This window comes from Tinamus guttatus, unplaced genomic scaffold (genome assembly GCF_059628265.1).
Source record: "Tinamus guttatus ecotype Peru unplaced genomic scaffold, ASM5962826v1 Tinamus_guttatus_pri_ptg000639l, whole genome shotgun sequence".
NCBI classification, from domain to species: Eukaryota; Metazoa; Chordata; class Aves; order Tinamiformes; family Tinamidae; genus Tinamus; species Tinamus guttatus.
This window is the reverse complement of record NW_028289173.1, coordinates 525,567-550,778: the sequence shown is the minus strand read 5'-3', so window position 1 is coordinate 550,778 and position 25,212 is coordinate 525,567. Positions and strand designations below refer to the sequence as shown.

The 25,212-nt window shown below is 37.2% G+C and overlaps 1 protein-coding gene across 1 annotated transcript in view; it reads right to left on the bottom strand.

Annotated features, from left to right (window-relative positions):
* CCDC102B (coiled-coil domain containing 102B) overlaps window positions 1–24,856 on the bottom strand; it is a 148,264-nt gene extending 123,408 nt beyond the window's left edge. The window contains exons 1-4 of the mRNA XM_088535644.1: window positions 24,809–24,856; window positions 8,848–9,468; window positions 7,205–7,425; window positions 2,000–2,108 (exon numbers count right to left, since the gene is read on the bottom strand). Coding sequence (XP_088391770.1) covers window positions 2,000–2,108; window positions 7,205–7,425; window positions 8,848–9,441 — 924 coding nt within the window. The 5' untranslated portion in view covers window positions 9,442–9,468; window positions 24,809–24,856. The remainder of the gene's footprint in view (window positions 1–1,999; window positions 2,109–7,204; window positions 7,426–8,847; window positions 9,469–24,808) is intronic.
* Window positions 24,857–25,212: the final 356 nt, after the last annotated feature.

Below are 25,212 nucleotides of genomic sequence, written 5' to 3'. Positions count from 1 at the left end.
AAGATTCTGTCAATCTTCCTTTGTCTTCCCGGGCACCGTGCAGTCTGCTCCCCTCCTTCTGCAGCTCTGCAATGGGGCAGCACAGCATCTCAACAGCAGCACTGCATGCTGCTCACCAGCACGGTCACTGCCTCCTTGGCCAACCCTGATGGGCCCCCTGTGCCTCACCATGCCTTGGGGTACAGCTGCCCCCCAAGTAGAGCGCTCCAGCTCTGATTGTCCCTGTCCAGCAGGACGTGGTAGGCAGTGGCAACTGTCCCATGCTGGGGTTCTGCCCCCCACTTAGGCTGCAGATCTCATAGAGTCAGCAGAAGGACCCCACTACCACCATCATGGTGGTAAGCAACTGAGCAGGGGAAGCCTGTTGCCCAGTGGTGTTTTAGGGATGCTGGGCACTAGCAGACAGTGTTGCCCATCCTGCTCGGTCAGGCATCCGTGACCAGCAAACAATTTGGGGAAGAAAAGGAGCAGCAGTGGATAAGGAGGTCAGGAATTACTGGGAGAACTCAACCTGTGCAAGTCCCTAGACCCTCAAAGAGGGCATCTACAGTCTTGAAAGAGCAAGTTTCCTTGCAAGGTCAATCCCTTTATCAACTTTGAAATAGAACAGGGGAGGTCCCTGACAGTTGGAGAAAGGCAAATGTTGTGACAATCTATAAAAATTGCTGAAATTATGATTAAGAGAACCATAGGCTGGTCAGCCTCACTTTGGTCCATGAAGGAGAAGATAATTAGAAAAGAGTCAGCATACATTTGCCAACTATAAATCATGCCTGATCAACCTGATTGCCTTCAAAATTAAAATGCCAGGATGAGAGGAGAGAAGTGAATATATCTTTTCCTGATTTTGGCAAGTCTTTCTCCCACAATACTCTTGCATTAACTACAGTATGAATGTGTGAAAAACTAGATGGGTTAAAAAAAATGAGTAACTTGGATCCAAGGGTTATGGTTAGTGGGTAATACACTTATGGGGAGTCTGGTAGATTATACTGGGGATCTCTATCTAGTGGAGTAACAGAGGGGTCTCTCCTGGGACTTTTTTTGTTTAATGTCTTTATCACTGGCCTGGAGACAGAGACCAAGCGCATGCTTTGGTTTTAAGACGAAACAAAATTGTGGGGAACACAGTCAATGCACTTGAGGGCAGGGATGACATCCAGAAGGATGCCAAGGCAGGCTTGAAGAAGGTTGATAAAGAACGTTATGCAATTCAGCAATGACAAAGTCCAGGGCCGGAGAAGGAAGAGTCTCTCGCAACAGCAGATGCTGGGAACTGACTGGCTAGGGAGCAGTTTTGCTGGAAAGACCTTGGGGTCCTGGGAAGCAGTGAGCTGAGCATGAGTCAGTGTGCAATAAAACAGACTAGCAGCATCTTGGGCTGTTTTCATAGGAACAGAGCCAAAAGACTGATGAAAGGGGTTATTTCCATCTCCTCAGCACTTGGATCACTTGTTCTGTGAGGAGAGGCTGAGGGACTAGGGTTTGTTCAGCCAGGGGCACCTAAGAGCAGTCCCCAGCAAGACATAACAAGGAGGAATACTGAGGCAACAAAGCCAGACCCTTCGCAATAGTGCAAGCTGATAGGACAACAGACAGACAATAGGTATAAGTTGGAACAAGAGAGGTGGCTATATGGAAACTGGATATATGGAAAACCTTTCTCACTATCAAAAGAGACAAGAATAGAACAGGTTGCTCAGAGAGAGGCTGTGCAGTTTCTGTTCTTGGAGAAGACCTGACTGGGTAACAGCCCTGAGTAACCTGAACATGACCTTGAAGCAGACCCTGCTTTGAGCAGGAGATTGAACTACAAACCTCCTGAGATACCTTCCAAATCGAAGTATCCTATTACACCATTTACAAACAAACTTGGTTTTCATAACCCAAAGTGAACACGGGCAAATATTTGCTTTACCATTTTCCTGAATGCTAGGAAAGTTTTTATTCTTAGTTACATGAAGGCATTTTATCTGTTAATGTTGTATTGCCAACATACCTGTTTCAGACTTTCCAGCTGGAATTGTTTTAGTTGTTCATATTTCCATTTCCAAACAGATAAATCATTTTCCATTTTTTCTACCTCTTTTTCCAGAAACACATTCATTCTGAAAAAAAAACAATCATTTTTTACATTTTAACAATCATCATGTTTTTGCAGATAATGACAGATAAATAATTTTGAATTTCCTTTTCATAACTTCAGTTCTGTTTTGCTGCCTTTATCATCTGTATATCCTTTTATTAATTAAAAGCCTACATGATAACATTATCCCAAAAGTTTTGGAAAAAATAAAACTGAACAGAACAAAGAAATCATAGAATCATAGAATCATAGAATGCTTAGGGTTGGAAGGGACCTCTAGAGATCATCTAGTCCAACCCCCCTGCACACGCAGGGTCACCTAGAGCACGTGGCACAGGACTGCGTCCAAGCGGGTTTTGAAGATCTCCAGAGAAGGAGACTCCACAACCTCTCTGGGCACCCTGTTCCACCCTCACTGTTAAGAAATTTTTCCTTAAGTTCCTGTGGAACTTTTGGTGCTTCAGTTTGTGGCCATTACCTCTAGGTCTGTCAGTGGCCACCACTGAAAAGAGACCAGCACCATCCTCTGCACTCCCTCCCTTGAGGTACTTATAGACACTGATTAGATCCCCTCTCAGCCTTCTCTTCTCCAGGCTGAACAGGCCCAGCTCCCTCAGCCTCCCCTCACAGGGCAGATGTTCCAGGCCCCTGATCATCCTTGTGGCCCTGTGCTGGACTCTCTCCAGCAGCTCCACATCCCTCTTATACTGTGGAGCCCAGAACTGGACACAATACTCCAGATGTGGCCTCACCAGGGCTGAGTAGAGGGGCAGGATCACCTCCCTCGACCTGCTAGAGACGCTCTCCTTAATGCACCCCAGGATCCCATTGGCCTTCTTGGCCATGAGGGCACACTGCTGCCTCATGGTCAACTTGTCATCCACCATGACACCCAGGTTCAGTAGTATAGACTAGTTACTGATTTAGGTAGCTTAGTACATGGTGGGAATAGCAGAGATCCTCAGGGAAAAAACGTGTCACCTTTGCTTGGGTACATGATCATACACAAATGAGAAATTATACTATATATAGTTTCCACTATATATACACTATACTATATAGGCAGTACTGAACAGAAAGCAAATAAGATCTATTTTAGAGATGAGAAAAAAATTAAATCTGTGTATATTCTCTTGCCATTTCAAAAAATAATTGCTCCTTAAGGATAACGCTAGAAATGCTTTAGAGAAGTGGACTATTAAGCTCAGAAGCACTACATCCTCATTAAAGTGACAACTTCAAGTATTTGCCTCTGGAACATCATAGGAATAGAAAGGCCACTACTGCTTTCAGGAATGTATGTAGGATATAGAATTCATGAAGAATGTGCGATGACTCCCTAGGGAGAGGAACTATATTACTGGATCACTGAAACAATAAAGTTAGCTTGTAACTTTTGCCTCTCTTAAAACATTGAAAACATTTTCAGCTCTTTGGGAAAGACTGAAAAAAAATACGAAGCAAAGGAAGAACCATGTATTTCTTTTTTTTTTTTTTTTGTGAGACAAATTAAAAACTTATTTTTATGTTTTTAGCATACACTATTAGCCCAGTTCCAAAGATAAGAATGAACTTTTCATAATTTTTACTCCTACTGTTATGATTTCATTTCACATTTGTGTAATGTGCATGTATTTTGCAATTGAGTAACAAAACAGAATTGTAACTATAATTAAGAGAAGAAAGAAAAATTAATTTTAATTACAAAAAAGCTTTCAAATAATAGTCTTAATCCTTGCATGAAATTAGATCACAGTGTAAATCCTTGAATATTCCATTAACTAAAAATCTATATAGGAATAAATCATATAAAATCAGGAGAAAATCTAAAATCTTAAAACCAGTAAAACTACTTAAACATGTTTATGCTGGGAGATTAATGCTTTACATCATATAAATTTTATGAAACTGAGGGGATGAGGGGATAGTAGACTAGAAAAGATAAATACATCAGATCAGTCGAAAACAGAAGTCTAACACTGGCAGGAAAAGTACTAAAAGAATTTCTCAGCCTTTTGACAGAGGGTATTATTGCCAGGTTGACTAAAACTATATTTTAGGGATTTTTTTTTTCTCAATCCACAGCAATGTTGTTAACTTTAAGAAATTAAACCAAAGGGTATTCATAAGACTTGTCTCTGGGGCGTGCCTATGCAGCATAAGGCAGGCTTGTGCAGAGATACTAGTTTAACCACTGAGAGAACTGGCGCAATTCCTGGAAGCAACGTTAGCTCCACTAATGAAGCAATCCACTTGAGTGAAATTTCTTGCTATCTCTTCTTTTACAGTTAAACCAATTCTCTTGAATCATTTTTTTTTTCTCTGCATTTATGTAGCATATACCAGAGTATCCAGTATATGTACCAGAGTAAGGAAAAAGTGGAGCAGGATGACTTCTATCATGTATAGAGAACCCAAGATATACATTACAAATGAACAGTTTTTCTTGTACAAGCAATGGAGGTTTCTTAGAGGAAAGGCTTTATGACTTTACTGGGAAAATGGAAGAATTAAGAAGAAAGACATTTAATAAAATGGAAAGCAAAAACATGAAAGATAATATTTTAAAAAATAGTTTACTGAAGTAGCTTTATAAAAACAGTCTTAAGACTAAGTCTAGTCTAAAAACGTAAGGTGGATTGTTTTGTATAATTGGAAGATACTACTTTTGTTTTATAGTAGAATCTACACATATTAAATGAAATCAGGTCCCTGTAATGCTAATAAATGCAAGAAGTCATTCTGACTGCATAAAATCTACTTTGAAGCAGCTTACTAACATGTAAGCAAAGGATCAAGATCAGAGCATTTTAATAGGTCTTTTGACCATCTATTTTAACTCTCCATTAGATAGTTAAATATATTCCTTCAACCCTAAGCAATTTTTCTGGGAATCATCAACTACTACTGTTTATGGACCAAAGAAGAAAGTCTTGTAAGTTCAAAGTGGAGCAAATTAAAATCTTGGAATTTTAAGTCATTTAAATGAGAACAGTGGTTCAAAAGGTATGTAAAAAGCATAGATCCTGTCACAGTGAGGAAGCATAACATGCTATGGAGAGACTAGGTAAGTTATTAGGGGATACGTCCGAACTGTGGCTGTGCATGAGCTAACTCGAGTCTGGCAAGATTGTAACCACAGTTCTGATGTACTGTATGCAAAGCAATAAGCTCTGGGGATAGGTCCTGCACTGAGTGAGCAAATCGTAGTGACTGCCAAGGTCACTAGGACTGCCTAGGGGTTCAAGCTGTAATCCAAGCTTGCTTTTGATGCAGCACAGCTGGGTGTCCTTGGCTCAAGTTTACTGAGAAAATTGCAAAGTTGAGAGAAAGAAGTTGTGAGAACCTACGTAGGCAGGAGTCATGGAAGATAAGAAAAATAAAAATGCAAACAGAAGTGAGATTGTTGTGATAGTCGTTATTAGCGGCTTCAGGACTCATGAGCAAAAGTACTGACATGAGCAAATACAAAAGCCTAAGAGAGAAACTGGGTATTAGAAGATGGCAACTCAGCAGAATCCCAGGGCATTCTCATATGCAGTGCAGACCAACTCTTTTGGAGATGGCTGATGATGTCTGCCTGGCCAGCAAAGACTCATAGGGTGTCTCACAGCAAGGGTGACTGTGTTGACGCTTATCCTACTAACATTTTTTTTTCTAGCTACCTAGTGTGTGCACTGCCAAAAAGAATTGCTTCATACTCTTTAAACTGTGCATATTCTGCTTACAGAATGTTTTCTCTTTGCGCATAGGACATGTTGCCCAAATGAAATGACCTAAAGAGGGAGTTGTTACACCAAGGCCCACATTTATGTGAAAATCTCTGCTCTGCATGGATTTACTGCCTGAGGACGGCACCGCCATATGTTGCATATTGTAGAAATGTCCCTGTTATTATATATTTCAGAAAAGTTATTACATATACCATGATGGAGACCAGTCAGTATGTAAATAAACATAAGTATCCTAAAGATTCCAGAGAATAGATATGTGAGGCAATAATCTCTAACTCACACGAAATATTACGGCAAGCTTGAAAATTTAAGTATTCTGGTATTGTTGCTTCTACAAAAACCTAAGTTTTTAGTAGAGAGAACATATTTTGGTCATCTATTGCAGTATAATTCAAATACAGAGCTACTGTATAGTTTCTATAGCTGTCTAATCTGTATAACACAATATAGTAAATACTAACTAGGAATTTAAAGCTTTTGTTTTTGTTTTGCTTCAGACTTTTTCTATCTACAGGACATTCTGAAAAAAAACTAATAGGAAAAATGCTTCGTCATGATACATTATATTTACAGACTTTCTGAAATAAAATTAATGTATATATTTGCAATAGAACACAGTGTCTGAACTCTCTTACTACTTCATATACTGCATAATGTCCATTTCCTTGAAAAGCTCTTCTGGTCTGATTCAGTCTTGCTTTTTATTGATTGTCTATAGTAAAGACCAAGTAATTCCCACCCATGCAGAGACTGATATTTAGCATATACCATGTAATCAACATGTGACTTCTTTTAGGTCACAAAATAGTTTGAGTTAAATTTGATTAATATTGCATAATATGTGTGATATTCCAGCTTTAGGTTATCTGCTTTTGATATATGGCTTTATAAATAGGTAATAGGTTAATATTTTTAACATTCTGCAGCTGCATTCATTCACTTTTCTTTCAAAAATGCTCTTCAACATTCTGCAGCTATACCCTTTACCAGTAGAGTCTATGAAATTTAATATTATGCACAGGGCATTCCAATAACCAAGTATACCAAAGATCAGATACCATTGCACTAATATCAAATAGTTATCAGGTATCATCTCTTAATTAACTGTACATCCTTAGCTGTTCTTAACATTCTTAACTGTATACAGAGTGCTTCTTTAGTAGATGACAAAACATACCAAGAAAAGCAAAAAAAAACCCACATGTACACGATTGTGATTTTTCCCTATAAATTACCTTAAAATAGCCTTGTTAAAGGTAAATAATGTTAGAAATATCTAGGCGAATATGAGAGCTTTAAATGCAAAACATGTAACAAATCTATTTTAGAAAGTGTCTTAAAATCTTTATTTTTAATAGTGATTTCTCCAGGAATTTGCACTTACTCTCTTTCCTTCTGTAAGATTTTCTGCAACTCAGCCAAATGCAAATGGAAGACAGAAACGTGTATTAAATCATTTTCCGATGTCTTAACAATATCGCCCAGCCTTTCTTTCGCTTCCTCCAAGTGAATCCTGGAAACCTCTTTGTGAAAAGAATCATTAGGCTTTGGAGTTTTCTTTTTATTTTGATTGCTTCTTAAAGCTTCTTTGACTACTTCTGCATCCTGAGGAAACAGAAAAACATGACATCTGAGAAAAGCATAGATGAAGGGGAAAAGTCTGCAAGGTCTACCATGACCTTCCAAACATTTAAGTCATGCAGAAGAAAAGAAAACAAAAGCTGTTAAGTAATCCTATGTACTTACATAGAGTGCAGTAGCATCTATAATGCCACTGCCTGAAAAAAAAAATAAGAAAAACTTTAAGAAATCTCTAGGTAAAAACTTAAAAAAAAAAATCTTCAAAAACTTCATCATCTAACGTAAATCATGTTGAAATAGCTTAAACAAGTTTTCTATAAGCATCAAAATTCTCTGCTTAACATACAAACCATAAATGAAACATATTAACATAGTTTCACACCTCCCTTACGAGTTTTTAGAACAATGCCTCCAATATATACCAAAAAGAGTAAAATCCAATGAAAAAAAATCATATTCATATATTCATATATTCATAAAGAGAATGTTCTAAAAATAATGATTTTTTTATTCAGCAAAATTATAAGAAGGACATCAGTATTTATAATATTTTGATAAAGATATTTTTGCCAAATTTATTCTCAAATGCTGATAATATTTTTTTTTCAGAATTCACAAGAACCTATGGTGACTTCCAGAATTCATAAGAATATAAGAATAATATGTGCATTACAGAGACAGTGAAAATTCTGAACATGGCACATTCAGGCCTAAGATATGGATGATTCTCATTTAGCTGAAGTCAAGCTGATCATTTTCTGAATTTCTAGAGACTATTTCCTGTCAGCTAAATAGCAAGATAGTTTCTAGATGATTCTATGGCTATACAACACATGCCAAGACAACTAAAAGTGGTAAAATGAGAAAAAATATTTATATTTTGATGAAGATAATTGTATTTTGTGTAAAGCTAAGAATAGTATTAAACCCTGTCCCTGTCCATACTTGATTATTAACTATAGTCAAATGATTTAATTGCTCTCCTTGCCAAATAAAAATCTTGCTACTTCGCAGAAGAAATTGCTTCTACCCTTCTCTCATTTCAGAAGTTGCATTGAGGGAAAATTAAAGATTTCCTTAAACCTCAAGAACCTATTGCTTTTCTGGAGATGGAGATACAAAAGTGCACAAGATATGGAGAATTCAGATTACAGTGGTAGTCTGCTAGGTCAAACATGAAGAATAACAATTAGAATAATACTGTAAGTCATTGGACATAACAGCTTTAATGTTTAAATGTTTTAAATATTTAGCCACGGTTGAGTAGTATGACTTGTTTTCCATGTTCCTCTGTATAAGAAGCATTAATTTTGTTGTTATTTTTGTTTGTTTGTTGATATGGACTGGACCATATAGTATTTTGATTAAAATCCCTAAAAAATGCCACTCTAGATACACATCCATCATCTCCTGTTTCTCCATGAACTAGAAGTCCCTATTCTTTACCTTCTTTGTGTCTTCTGTCACCAGCATCTTGTCGGTTTTGCTCATATCTTTCATGGGTTCTTCTTCCAAAGAGAGTACCTGGTTTAGGTCTTCTTTTATATACAGCATCTCTGAAAAACTGGATTTTTTTTTCCAGAAAATTATATTTTTTAAGTTCTTCTTCTCAGTCACTAACTCTTGATTCATCTTTTTCAGCGTGCTCAGCTCTTTTGCAACAATCTCTAACTTGATCCTTAATTGTCTTGATTCCTCTTGAGCTTTATTTCTTTCTGCTCTAACTTTGCTCCATTTCTCCCTCCAGTTAGCAGTACAATCTGACCACCAGCGCATGGTTTTCTCCATCTGGGCAGCTCTTGCTTTGACTTCCTCCAGTTCTCGAATTCTTATCGCTTCATAAATTTCCCAATTGCTGCTGTTATTTGTATATACACATGGATAATGAGATGAATATGAGTGGAAATTTTCAGATAGGAGATTTGAATTACACAAATTGCTAGGTGGCTGGCTACTTCCAGGTAATTTATAAGGCAGTCTTGCTTGGGTCCTTAAAATCTGTGCCTCTTCAGTTAGGTTATGATCGGAGCCAAGATTCATCTTTCTATTTTTAATCTAATTTCACTCCTAAGAAAAGGCAAAGACAATTAATTTAGTTTCCTTAGTTAAACTGTGTTATATAAATAGCCTCAAACAGTGGTTTATTATACTGTTATAATAATGGTATAGTATTATTAAGACTACTGTTAGATGCTTCCGAAATATGCTTCATTGACTGGAAATGCATATCAGGATGTATTTTATGCAATATATAAGCATAAACAGATGTAATTATTTATAGACTAGGAATTATCAGCAGAGGAAATGTCATTTCATATACAATGTGCTTGCAAAGTTCTTTGACTCTAGAAGAATTAAGCAGACATTTAGACCTTCCTTTCGTCAAGAATTGAATCATTTTAAAAGTCTAGTAAAAGAAAGGTATTTATATAGAACCTCAGACACAGAAATCCTTTCAAAATTATGGAGCTTGATACCAAGAAAGCTTACCTTATAATTTGCCCACAGTAAACAAAAAAATAACAATTGACCTTTGGAGTTTGCACATATTTCAGAAGAAAAAAATCAAGCACTTTCATAGGGAACTTTATTTAGCTGTCTGCATTCCAGAAACAGTCCAGAAACTGTATTCTCAAGTTATTCTCAAAAGGCTAGCAGTATGCTGCTACACTGTATTGCCTACATCACGATGAATTTGCTCTGCTAAAAAATCTTGTTACATTATTTTTTATTACTTATCCACTGCCTTTCATTTGTCCAGAGGAAAAGAAATCAAATCTTAAATTACTTTCCCATCCTAGTATTGAAAAAATGGACATGGGGACTGACTGCTCAGACCAACCACTTATGCCTTTTTTTGTTTGTTTCCTTTTGGTATCTTAGGGGAAAAATATATATATACACATCTTGCTATATAAGCAGATGACTAAGTGGATAAAAGTAAATGTAATTGCTTCAAAGGACCAATATCCAGATTTAAAATATATACGTTTATATATTATGGTAACTAGTGTTAACACCTGTTGTTGAAATGCAGAAAGCCAATAAAATAAATAAAACACAAAAGAGTAGATTTGGCATTATGATACAGTCCTCTTTTATTTACTGATAGCTGAATAGAAGCTTTTTCAGTTCCAGGCTTCCCATCAGACACAGCACACATTTTGGCCAGCTTTTTCCAACGTTTCAGTGTTTTCCAGGACATCTCTTTGCTATTCATTACAGGCTTCCGGAGAACTGTTATAGTCAAGTACAGATATGAGAGAAGGAAAAGGACAGATGTGGCCTCTAACTCCTTTCCTTACTGCTGTCTGGTGTAGCACATCACCGGCCCCCACAACAGCACTGCACAGATGCAGCACAGCTGCTGCCAAAGCTCCATCAAGGTTGAGGCTTTTTCTAGCTGCCTGACCTACTTCCAGGACTTTTATTTGAATAAAAATAATCCAAAGCACAGAAGCATTCGCAACCTTGACTGTGAATGAGGCCCATCAGAGTCAAAATAATTGAATATTAAATTCCCACATAGGTTGTTACTTAAATTTTTGGTTTGTGATAATACCCTTCTTTCTTAAAGCTTAATAATAAAAAAAAAATCTGTAAATCTTTATATGATGCAATAGTTGAATTTTAAGCAGTACAACAACTCTTTGAGGTAATGTATGCTGCCATACTGTATGTATGCTGCCAAGACTCCAAAATAGAGTAGACAGGCACATTGATTACTTTATAATCTGTAGGCATTTTATAGATTTTTCTAGCTACTTTGTATATGCATTGGGAGCAGGCAAACCCTTGCAAAGTATACAGTTTACAAATATTTAAAGATCTGTGAAGTCCAGAAAAAAAAAACAGGATGGAAGTAATTTGTGTTGGCCGAAACTTCAGAAGACCTCAGAAGAGATCAAAATCTTCATGTAATACAAAAGCCTGTAGCAGTGTTGCAATACTGGTTTTAGCCAATCTAACCACAAGGTTCTGCCAGAGAGAGTGGTCTCCCCACTGCCATGAACCCCTTCCCCTCCTCCTCTTGTAACTTGAATAGTCTTGAGTGTGGGGTACTGCCGGTTAGATCAGACTTGCTGGCTCAACTTAATTTTGCTGGCTCAACTTATTGAATTGAATGCTGGCTCAACATAATTTCAAACTTATTTTGAAATCATGATGATTGGTACTTCTGCAGAGTCTTTTCTTCCATATGACAAACCTTACATGCTCAGTGACTTCAGTTGCAACTTTCTAATGGTACATCCTGCACAATTTTAAATTCTGAAATATTTACTAAAATTATATTTTAATAATAGCTTAGAGAGCTGAGTAGCTTGGTTTATTAAATTAAATTGTGACCAAGACTTACTATGGACTAGAATGCATTTAAAAATTATTAATGAGGTTTATATTTTTAGATCTGTAATTCAGTGGGCAAGATTATCGCTGTAGTTTGCTTTTAATTTATTAAGAAACTATTTCTACAGGGGCCTCAATTTACTAGATATATGCTGATGCTGAAGGACCTGTTCCTTTTTTATCCTTACTGAAAAAAAATGTTAAAAATGTGATTATGCTTCTCATAGCTAATAAAATAAAATAAAAAGACTAAAGATTATTCAGTTCAGTACCACAAACAACAGAAAAAGGTAAATTTAGAAGCTGGACATTGTACTGAAAGTATCTTAAATAGCTACATATTCAGCTTTCAGTATGATTAACTTCTAGGGGGGAAAAATAATAACAATAATAAAAAAATAGAAAAATGTTAAGCTCTGTTATCCCATACTGAATTAGATGAGCATCTACGTATTGTTGATTAAACACATGAGCATAATGCAATTTTTTTCCCAAAATATCTTCTCAATGTCTAGTTAAGCACCACTAACAATTTCATTTATAAAGCAAAAATATTGTTTCCAACTAAATAAACATCCTAGAAAAATTGTACTGCACCCACTGACTCTATTTTAATTGATTTTTCAGCTTCTAGAATAGAGCATAACAAACACATTGAGCTCCTTGGTTCATCCAACGTGATCAACATTTCCCAGACATACTGGGTTGGGCGGGGGGTTAACGTTACTGATCTAGACATCAGAAACCCACATATTATCAACAGTCTTGCAGATGTCATTGAATAACACACAGTAAGTTCACTCCAGGTTTATTCCTTTTTTTTTGTCCACAAACTTCTAAGTTAAACTTATTTTAGGTAAAACTAGAACATTTTTTCTAAACTGGATAGTAGTGAGTGGAGAGGATACTGAAGAAGAGTGAAGGATGCTATTGAAGAGTTAGTTCCTCTTTAATCTCCATTGAAACCAAAATGGGTAGAGTACATCTTCTATTTCATATAATTGTTTAAATCAAAATTTAATTTGAAAAATTACAAACCAGACATTGGTAAATTAGAACTTAGGTTGGAACACAGACACTGAAAAACTAGCACTCAAGACCTGAAATTTTTCTTGCTAGAATTATTAAAATATAAGCCAAAAAATAGGGTTTGTAGAATACTTTGAATAAATGGAAGATCAAGTTTTTTGCACAAAGTTTTAGAAAAATTCTGACAGAAACTCTAACTCATAACTCCTCAATTCTTTTCTTCAGCAGCTAGTGCAACTTATTGAAGAAAAACTGTTCTATCTTTGAAGTTGCATTTATATTGGTTAAAATATTGGTTTAACTGATATATAAACACAAATAACCTTAAACATTGATGAAATAGATACAGTAACTTAATGACAAGAACAACAGACCATGACATAAGTTTCAAGCTTGAAAGAGATAAGCCAAATAGCATAATCATTACTACATGTCTATGTTTCTTTATCTAAAAAATAAGGATAACTCACTGTTTGAAACAGATACTGCTAGTCATGCATTTCTTTTCAAATAAAGGAACTGTTCTGAAGGGTCAAGACCAAAGCCCCAACTGTCCTATTGGCAATATAGCTTTGAAATGTCTTGGTATTTATGTGGAAACCTAGATAAGCTTCCTCTGGACAGGCACTATGTTTTTACCCTGTTATATGCAGAAAAAAACGGTAGCTTTCACTGCTTGGAATCAAATTGTTTCTTTGAGCCTGTTTACACACAGTGTGGACAATCAGGTATCACTTAAGCACAGAAGAAACAGTACAGCCAAATTCTCACAAATTAAAGAATAAAAAAGGCAATTAGAGCCCATGATTCACTGAAGATTTTCCAATACTTTTATTTCGCCTTTGAGAATTCTCTCAGATAATTTAGCTTAGAAGATCCATCACTTACTAAAAACAAAAGTGGTGGTCTAAATGAAGTGCAAAATTTTTTTGAAGCCTTTGGGAGCTACTTTTGGTTTACTGAGCAAGGTACAGTAGGGGGGCAATTAATAAACACCTTATAATTTAACATTGCATTTAACACAAGAGACAACATGAGAATACAGAAAATATGAAGCATGATTCGTTACTCATATTTTAGTAAATGAATTATAACCCCAAAGAAAGTGAACCACACCACCATTTTTAGTTTGTAGAATTTACAATTAATTTTACACTTAAACCTCCACAGGTCTTTCAGATACAGTCCTGGCATCACTGAAGGAAAGGGTATCTCACCATTGACCACAGGTCAGCCTTAAGAAGCCTCCTGGCTTTTCTCCTTTTCACAATTGCTGCACATTCATGACCAATGTAGTCATTCAGGACAAATTCACACTGCTAAAGACAGCCCCTCCTTTCCCACACATGCATCTACATGTTCTTCACTAGTTAGCTTTTCCTCTTAGTAACACTAATGAAGTAACCAGATTCAACAGATATAACTTTCCCCAACAAACATTTTTCACCTTGATCACTGTCATCATCTATTTCACTAGTGACTGCATGAAACCTAGTTTTTCCATAAATCATGAGGTGAAAATTAGGATGAAAAGAAAGGAGAACTGTCCATTTTGGTAGCCTCACCAAATTATATTCAATTTATGCAGTTTGTAGAATTATGTAGGTAATATCCAGGGTTAATGAAATTACAGAGAGTAACAAGTAATTACTCTCATATGAACATGATTACATATGAAAAAAATCTATACATACAAGAATACCTTTTAAAACAAGTTTGATTTGTGTTAGAATATTATAAGAAATCAAAACTGAAGAGAATGCATTTCAGTGATTACTAGGGCAGATTTCTCCTTTTAAGGAAAAAAGGAGGCATCAATCTGTAGACCCAGACCCTCATCCAAAGAGGTCTGTCGCCTGCCAGAGGCCCGAATAAGGAATGTTGCAGAGAGACTGTCAAGGCGTGTCCAGGCGTCTTGACTATCATCCTATTACTGTTTCATGAGGGCACTAATGACACTATGGAGAAACTGAGAAACATCAAACATGATTTCAGAGCCCTAGAGATGGCTGCCAAAGGTCTGGATGCCCAGGTTGTGTTCTCCTCTATCCTGCCAATGAGGACAACTGGCTACAGTTACATTTCCATGTAACAATGGGAAATGTTACATGGAGAGAGCAATCAGTGTCATGCAGTAAAAGTCAGAAGGCATCCAGCAGGAGTATGGTAGTGGGGAAGCGAGTATAGGAGATCATTCTAGTGAGTCCTCTTACAAACCTCCCTGGAAACCTGCAGGCTCGATTACTTCCCTTAAATGCCAGTACACCAATGCATGCAGCATAAGGAATAAACAGGAGGAACTGGAGATCTGTGTGTGGTCCCAGAATCATGATTTCATTGGAATTACAGAGACATGGTGGGACAGCTCGCACGACTGGAGTGCTGTCATGGAAGGCTATGTGCTTTTAGGGAAGGACAGGTTGAGAAGGCAAGGTGGTGGAGTTGCTTTTTATGTTAGAGAATAACTGGATTGCACGGAGCTCAACCTGGGGGTGGATAATGAGCAAATTGAGAGCTTGTGGGTAAGGACTACAGGGCAGGCTAATGTGGTAGGTGTTTGATACAGGCCACCTATCAGGATGACGAAGCTGATGAGGCCTTCTACAGACAGCTGGAAGTATCCTGATGGAAACAGGCCCTGGTTCTCATGGGAGACTTCAGCCACCCTGACATCAACTGGAAAGACAATACAGCCAGGCACAAACAGTCCTGTAGGTTTCTGCAGATGATAACTTTTTAACACAGGTTGTAGAAGAGCGAATGAGGAGTGGTGGGCTACTGGACCTCATACAAAGCAAATAGAGATGGACTTGTTGGAGATGTGAAGGTGGGGGTTAGCATTGATCATGAGCTGGTTGGGCTTAGTATCCAAAGAGGAGGAAGCAGGACTTCAGGAGGGACAACTTTGGCTTCTTCAGAGACCTCCTCAGAAGAATCCCATGGGCCAGGGCTCTAGAAGGAAGAGGGGCCCAAGAGAGCTTGTTAGTATTCAAGCAGCACTTTCTCCACGCTCAGGAGCGGTGCATCCCTTTGAGTAAGAAGTCAGCGGGGTGGGGGCAGGAGGCTTGCATGGATCACCAAGGAGCTCCTGGAAAAACTCAAACAGAAGAAGGTAGTATACAGAAAGTGGAGAAAGGGACAGGATCCATGGGAGGAATATAGGTATGCTGTCAGGGAATGCAGGGATGCAACAAAGAAAGCTAAAGCACAATTGGAATCAAATCTGGCAAGGCATGTTAAAAATAACAAGAAGAAATTTTTCAAATATATCAATGGGAAAAGGAAGATTAGGCAATACATGGCTCTGCTGGTGAAAGGGTGGGTGCCCTGATTATGAAAGACGCTGAAAAAGAAGAGTTACTGAATGCCTTCTTTGCTTCAGTGTTTACCAAGGGCAGCCCTCTGGGATACCATACCCTAGAAACCAGAGAAGGTGCCTGGAAAGAGGAAGAGTTGCCCTGGGTAGGGGAAGATTGGGCCAGAGAGCACTGTGGAAACCTGACACCCACAATTCCAGGAGCCCTCATGGGATGCACCCAAGAACGCTGCGTGAGCTGGCAGATGTCATCGCTAAGCCACTCTCCATCATCTTTGAAAGATCCTGGAGAACGGGGGAGGTGCCAGAGGACTTGAAGAAGGCCAATGTCACGCCAGTCTTCAAAAAAGGCAAGAAGGAGGACCCAGGCAACTACAGGCCAGTGAGCCTCACCTCCATCCCTGGAAAAGTCATGGAATGGCTCATCCTGGCTGTTGTTTCCAAACGCATGGAGGATAAGAAGGTGCTCAGGAGTAGTCAGCATGGATTCACCAAGGGGAAATCTTGCTTGACTAACCTGATAGCCTTCTATGATGAAACGACCGGCTGGGTAGATGAGGGGAGAGCAGTGGATGTCATCTATCTTGACTTCAGCAAGGCTTTTGACACTGTCCCTCACAACATCCTCCTGGGCAAGCTTCAAAAGTGCGGGATAGATGAGTGGACAGCGAGGTGTATTAAGAACTGGCTGGATGGCAGAACTCAGAAGGTGGTGATCAGGGTGGTGTAGAGTCTAGTTGGAGGCCCCTAGCCAGTGGGGTCCCCCAGGGATCAGTCCTCAGTCCAGTCCTGTTCAATTTATTCATAAATGACCTGGACAAAGACACAGAGTGCTCCCTCAGCAAGTTTGCTGATGATACCAAACTGGGAGGTGCAGCTGATACCCCAGAGGGCTGCGTTGCCATCCAGAGCGACCTGGACAGCTGGACAACTGGTTGGTGAGAAACCTTATGAAATTTAATAAGGCAAAGTGCAAGGTTCTGCACCTGGGGAGGAATAAACCCAGACAGCAGTACAGGCTGGTGACTGACCTTCTGGAGAGCAGCTCTGCGGAGAAAGACCTGGGTGTCACGGTGGACAAGTTGACCATGAGGCAGCAGTGTGCCCTCGTGGACAAGAAGGCCAATGGGATCCTGGGGTACATTAAGAAGAGCGTCTCCAGCAGGTCGAGGGAGGTGATCCTGCCCCTCTACTCAGCCCTGGTGAGGCCGCATCTGGAGTACTGTGTCCAGTTCTGGGCTTCACAGTACTAGAGGGATGTGGAGCTGCTGGAGAGAGTCCAGTGCAGGGCTACAAGGATGATCAGGGGCCTGGAATATCTGCCCTATGAGGAGAGGCTGAGGGAGCTGGGCCTGTTCAGCCTGGAGAAGAGAAGGCTGAGAGGGGACCTGATCAGTGTCTATAAGTACCTCAAGGGAAGGAGTGAAGAGGACGGGGCCGTCCTCTTTTCGGTGGTGAGGTAATGGCCACAAACTGAAACACCAAAAGTTCCACAGGAACTTAAGGAAAAATTTCTTAACAGTGAGGGTGCTGGAGCACTGGAACAGGTTGCCAAGAGAGGCTGTAAAGTGCCCTTCTCTGGAGATCTTCAAAACCCTCTTGGACACAATCCTGTCCCACATGCTCTAGGTCACCCTGTGTGTGCAGGGGGGTTGACTAAATAATCTCTAAAGGCCCCTTCCAGCCTTAAGGATTCTATGAAAGGCATGGAGAGGACTGATTTTTCAGCTAAAGCGAGTATTTGGCTGAAGAGATTCTTTCTTGGCAACCACTATGGTATATCATGCTGTTCCATCATGGAAACTAGCTGTGAAAGATATTCAGTAAGACTATGGGGGATAAAGTCAGACGAACTGCTTTTTAAACTGCCATATATGCAAAGACATTTCCAGTCTTTTTTTTTTCATATTTTTTAGAAAAATTAGATCTTCACTCATTTTTTCTGCAGATATTTCTCACAAAATGTTCATTTAATCAGAAGAAATCTTACTCTCCAGGAGCTTTAAAAGGATGAATATTCCCATGCAACTGCTTTAATTTTCATGCCATGTAGAGCAACTTTGATAAAATTGACAGGAGTTCTATTTCAACTGTGAAATACGCTTCACAAGATTTTTACTTGAATCTATTTAAAACAAGTAAAATACTATTCCCGATATGAAACAAATATGTAAAATGCAAAAAAGCTGTTTGATCCTTGATAAAGGTACCTCAAACTGTCCTACTTCATGTTTCTCCAAAGAGGATCAGCATACTTTCATTGATATTTTACATCAATCTGATCTTTCATGTAGTTAAAAAGACTGCATTGACTAAATAAGAAACAAAAAAAAAAAAAAAGAAAGAAAGAAAACTGAATATAGTTGTAATCCCATGGTTGTTCCTGAATCCTTGATCATTCTAATGGTTGAGGTAATACTTTCAAATATTTTCTTTTCTCTGACTTATGGTTTTTTTAATTAGACAAATAGTTCACAGTGAAACATTACATATCTATTTTAGTGATACCACATGGTTTTCAGTCAGTTTTCAGTCTACGGTCCATAAATTTCTGGGGAATCATGAGGCAAAAGGCATGTGTATAAGACAACTAAATGAAGAAAACTGTCTCTAACATTAGTCCATATGTGAACTTCTGAATATTGCAAATTTCCTGTGACAAAAACAAGATATATCTAGCTGCAAAGTTTCTAGTTTGAGCTAGCAGCAGCAGACAGTCTAGAAAAGTGCAGACCACAGTTAGCAAAACTGAAATAACTGGATAAAAAGGTAAGAAGATAAAGCTGGGAAAGTAGATGAAAGGAATTTTCTCTCCAGTTAGTTAAACCTCTATGCTGATATTTCCATTTATCTAGCAGACACTCAATCTGGGGTGAGAAGCAACACACAAACCTTTATTAAAATAAGTACTCACAAAATGTAAGATGAAAAATTCACTTTATCAAGAGAATGGAAGTAAGAATGGTGAGGGAGTGTGAGCGAGAGGAAGCAAGAGAGAGATCTGATGGTCATAAGGAAAAAACAGGTGCAGACAGTTGGCAAATACCAGGAGTCGTGGATTAAAACCTGTTTCATTATGTTTTGATCCTTGCTTATTTTCCTAATGATCATAAACAAGAAGAAAGACCTTGATTTGTTATTACAAATTGAGCACCAACAAAGAGAAATGTACTAACCTTTGCTGACACAGTTAACAAAATCAGCAGGAGGGAGTAAAATTATCCCCAAGTTCACTAAAGCTTTTAGAACCTGGGTTTTACAGCAAGTTCAATAGCTGGGTCAGCAACTTGAGCAACATTTCATCATCCTCTTACTAATTATATGAGTTAGAAAGCCCTTAGTTACATGTCCCTAAGTTATAAAGATTTCAGCCGAACTTTTTTGGAATCCTATATCATTACAAAAAAAATCCGTTTCAAATGAAGTCAGTCATTTTTTTCTTTTGTCTAATTTATAACAATAATAGGACAAAATGTAACATAAAATTTCACATTTTTGCCTCCATTTCTTTCACAAGAACTAACTTTGTTTAATATTTATAATGTTCTCTAACTACAAAATATGGATCTTTATACCCGTCAAGCTTCATCTCCATCTTACAATTAGTCCCAAACCGTGGACATAGGAAGATTATCATCTATTTTCACAAGAGAGATCTGACAATGCTCTCTGTTAATAAGCTGAGAAAATTGTTGTTTTGGAACAGAGATGGCAAGATGATTTCAAGACTTCTTTCAAGACTTCAAGAGCATTTGTATACTTTTTCCACAGCTATAAAACATCACAATAACAAATCAGATGGTATATTTTTAAAACTGTTTATGTTGTCTCCAAGCATTATATTCCCAACATATGTCATAAGTAAAAATCAGCCAAAAAAGTCCCAAAGAAAGAGATTATATCTCTCATAAATTATCCGATCATCTTTTTTTTTCTGTTTATACTTATTTAGTCATGTTCCTTGTAACATCAGAATATCAATACAGGTCTTACTTATATTAAGAATATTGTTATATTCACTTCTCATCCATCAACTAAAAACACTTATACAGTGAAAACCATAAAGTTTTCTATATGACCAGAGGTAGAGAAGTGTCATTTTTTTGTAAAATTATGAAGCCTTTAAAGTGGCCGAAAGAAACAGTGATTTTTATCATTTCAGTTTGTAAAGGCTTCTTAAGTATGTCTTAGGGATCTAATGAAACCACGTGACCAACCAATAACCCCTCCAATAGAAAAGGCTCAGAGGATATAGGCAAGGCAAGGCCTCCGATATGCTCAGGAAAGGTGTAGAATGGAGTAGCCATTATTTTAATCAGGAGTAAATGCTTTTTCATCAAATTAAAAAGAATATCAGTATCTCCTTAAGATCAGCCACACCAGCATGGGGGATCGTGACCCTGTGTAAAAAAATCAACAACAAATTGAGGAATTTCAAAGAAAGCAATGGACTTGAGCTGGCTTCAACCCACATTCTCCATCCTGGTGACTGAGGACAGCCAGTGTCCTGACAGTGAACACAGTATAGAGACTGCTAATGGCAATCACACGGGTATTGAGATGAAGTCTGCTGTTTCAGTAGACTTCTCTGCTAAATCAAAAACCCTGCGTAAATATTTTCAAAGTAAACTTTTTATATTAAGTATTGCACTCATTGACAAACCCACAGCTTAAGCGCAAAATTTCTTCCAAAGGGAATCGGGCTTCAAGTTAAGACGTTAAACAAACAAACATGACAAAATTGAAGGAAAATAAACCCAAACCTATGGGAATGGCTGTGTAGAAAGGTAGAGACAGTGAGATCTTATGTATTTTCTATAGACCTGGCCAAATAAAAAGTTTTGGGAAAACTCAGTATCATTAGTTTCCACAATATTTTTCAATAGCATAAATACCTTTATGTATGCATGACTGTGTCTATGTACACACACAGTTCTGAGCTGATCATTATTCAGTTATGGGAAAGAAGAATATGATGGAGAGAGAGAGAAGGCAGGAGAAATAATAAATAAATCCTAGCCATAGTTTGGTATTTTGTTTGGAAAAAGAAAAAAAAAAAAAAAAGAGAGAGAGAGGTGATGTTTTTCAAATAGTTTAGTAAGCCTGAAAGTTCAAATGTAGAAAGTTACTTCAGGAAAATGGGAGTTCTGTAGGCTTAATTGCATTTTGCTAGCATGTAAAGTGCTGTGGGAGACCATGTGTTCTTGAAGTACCTCAATAAGTACATTATTACATTGGGGTTATAGCTAAATTCCCAGGAGAAAATGTAAAGGGTGAGCACATTAAAGAAAGCGATTGATATTTAGGAAGTCACAGAGGGATTAGAATGCAAAGGGTAGTGGAATTTCTTCTTGAATAGGTGATGGCTTTCTGATTTAGTCAGAGCTTAAAAGAAAGTAAAGCAATGATCACAATGCTGGCAGAAGCATTTTATATTATAGAACTATAAGCACATTGCTGACTGCTATTCCACTATTCATGATAAGAAACAATTCTGACTTACATTTAAGCTCTAACCCATGCCAACTGCTAAAATGACCCAAAAGAATTGCAAATAACTAACTTAGCTTGACTAATAGCATAAAATGTAATGTACTGCAGTCTATCAGTGTCACTGAAAAAGTATCAGACAAATCTCATTTTTACCAACAGTCCTCCTCTTGAAGTACTTTTCTGTTGCAGCAACACAGTCGTTGGCTGAGTTCTGTTACGCCAGGATTTTGACTCATTGCTGTTGCCAGTTCTCTTTTTAGATGTGCTTGCAGTAATGAAAAGCTGTAATGAAAGCGCCAGAAGAGAACGTCACCCATTTCTCTCTGGGCATTAAGTAGTTTTTCCTTTCATCATTCTTCCCCCCTGCCTCCATGTCTCAACATCCATTTTATAATAAAATCTTGTCCACCATTTTCGTTTCTCTTCAAACACATGAATATGTTCTTGTATCATACTATATATAAATACACATTATTCATAAAAAGACAACTTGAAAGGTAGTCATGGATTACAGTAAAGTTAAAGACTTAACAAATCTTTTTCTGTTTTACTTTCTGGCTGCCACTTCCAGTAAGCTTTAAGCAGTTTGTTACTTCTTCAAAAAGAGGATCAATATTACATATTCATTGTGGTCTAGGACTTCTAATTAGTACAAACGATTACAATCTGTTAAAAATATCTTCCAAGATCTTTTACATAGGCAAGCTGATGTGTCTTCGTCTATCTTTGAAGTTGTATTCTAATCCTTAGGGTTAAATATGGGTAACATAAATATTTGTATATACAGATGTTGTCTTTTACTGCCCATAAGGCCAAAAGAGAACAACAGTTTGAAGTACTGCTATATATATTGTAATAAAATATCAAAAAATTCTTTTTCCCAGGCATGTTTTTGATTATCAACCTTACTTATCAATGATAATTTCTGTAGGCTTGAGCCTCTAATATTGACAATCATTTCCAAGACAACAAAATTGAACAATTTAGTTGTAATGTTAAATCAAGCATGAAAACAAGAAAAGATAATTATCATTCTCAACAAAAACTAAGGATTAAGGAAAAGCCACAGCAAGCTTAACCCAACATACTCCATGTACCTTGCCCTGTACACACAGGGATCCTTGCAACAGAACAGTCTGTGCATGGGTGACATGTTTTTTCTCTCCTTTTATACCCTATGCTAATGAAAGCTTTACTGACAGACAGCAGAGCATGTCTACCAGGTAACCTGGCAGGCTTGTACACACCACTGTCCTATATTCCTGAATGCTGACGTTTTCAAGGGTTTCCTTGCATGTGTTGAAATGGATGAATTCAAACCCAACAATGAAAAGCTGCACCAAGCACTTCAGAGCAGATGCCATGTACACCTGCTTATGGAGAAGATTAGTGCAATTTGAAGGTTACTGTAGAACTTTGCAACTCTTCTAATATTTTATTCGGATGTATTTCTTCAAATAGCAATTGGTATAATACATGTATTTGATTAAGAAAAAGAGAAACGGGTGGAAAGCAGTATCTAAATGCATCAAAAGTGTTTATTCCTGACAGAAAATGGCATTAAACTATACATCTGTCAATTACACTTTGGATTAAAAAGTAGACTAGAATTTGTTTAGAAAAAAATGCCAGTATATTTTTAATGTGACCATCTTATAAAAATTGATTTGGAACATGGAACTTCATATTTCTGTTCATTAAATGTTTAAAATACCAGAGAAATAATAGGAATAATACAGACTATCAAACCAATTAGGATAATAATTGTTATACTTTTCAATCCACAGTTAATTAACAGAATAATACATCTGTATTGTTTAAATAGCAGTAAGATATAGCCCCGTTGGTGCTGACATCAAAGAAAGTGTTTTAAGCACATTCATTTAAGCATGTCCTGTAACGTTTTCATTTCCTGATCCATTTCTTTCTCAGACCTACCTTTTGAATTTAAAAAGTAATATAGTACCTTGTATTTGAGGAGAAAGAGTTGTTTGAATTCAAAGCAGGCTATATGCACATATACAAAAATGAAAGATCTGATCTTCCACTTCTTTCACTCATTAGATTTTTGTAGAATTTGATGGGATGTTTCATGATAAAGAGATATGACTAGTTCCATTAATGATCCCTAATATCTTAAGGATATTAAGCCTTTTATCTTCGGTATACTATGCAAATAATTGCATTCGAAGACTTCAAAATGTAAATATTCTAACATAAATAACTTGGATTATAGCAACAGATTCTGCTTCACATAGTATAATCACTGAGAACTAAGATAGATAAAAAATACAACTCATTATCCGGTGGAATTCAGGCCTGTTGCTAGTATTATCTGGTATACATATTTATTAAACTAATCAGCATTACTTTTGGAACTTGGCCTTGGATCTCACTGTGATGGATCAGTCATACACTCTCATACCATCTGGGACACTAGATAATTAGTTTATCATTATTTAAAGACTTAGTCCAGCATCAACAAATCATTTTTCATTGCATTAAAATAACACCACATAGCTAAAAACACATCTTTACTTGTTTTATTATTTGTCTTTTATTTGCTTACTTATCCTATCAGATATTTTCTGAAGAAAATTAGGATAATTCATTGTGGAATTTCTGAAAAGAGAAACTTTGAGAACGCACTGCTTCCTAATAAAAAAAAAATGCAGTATGAGCAGCAGCACACTTGTAACATGATACACGATTCTTACAACACGTATCTTTACAACACCAAATGATTAAAAGTTACCAAAGCTTTACCATCCTATCCTACTGCAGATTAACTTCACACAGTAATATTAAAAAGTTATCAGTACCAAAACAGTCTAAACAATAATGAACATTCCACATTTGTATTAACTTCTAACATGCTTATTTCTTATTTTCGATTTAGAAGCCTGACACACTGAAAAAGATCAAAAGCTTATCTAGTTAGGGAAGTAAGTATCCTTACATATCTGAAAAAGAAACTATGTTTAGTAGGATGTTAGCAGAACCACTGCACAGTGGTAGTGAAAAGCACAGAAGACAAAAATCTAGCTAAATGTTGCTTAGCCACATACTTCAAATCCTATTTATATTTTGACCTTAATACTTTTTCTGAGTATTTCAAATTGTTCCCCTCCCATCACAATTATCAGCAGCATGACAGTAACCTGTATTTTGTCCCAGAACAAAACCAGAAAACTTAAATACTAAGTCTGTAAGACCCCTTACCCTCTGGGCTTGCTGGGCTGCTCTTGCTTCTCAGTGTTAGAGACACATGTGTAAACAACAGAATTTCCTGCATCCTTTTCTCATCTGCACAGTACTGGGATTTGGCCAACAGGATTATTTACAACATTAAGGCCACTCCACACTAACTTGAAAAAGATTCCTATTGGTCAGAGTTTATCAAAAACAAAACCACAACATTTTTTTCCTTTACACACAAGTCACTTATCCAAAATGAAAGATTTTCCCTTATTGTTCTTCATTAAATATTGCTGGCTTTTGTTTTTTTTACTTCTCCTTCCCTTTCTAAACTGAAAATTACAGTACTAATCCCTCAAATATTACGTACAAGCTTAAACTTGTAGAGTTAGACACATGTGCAAATCTTTTCCAATATATGCCACTAC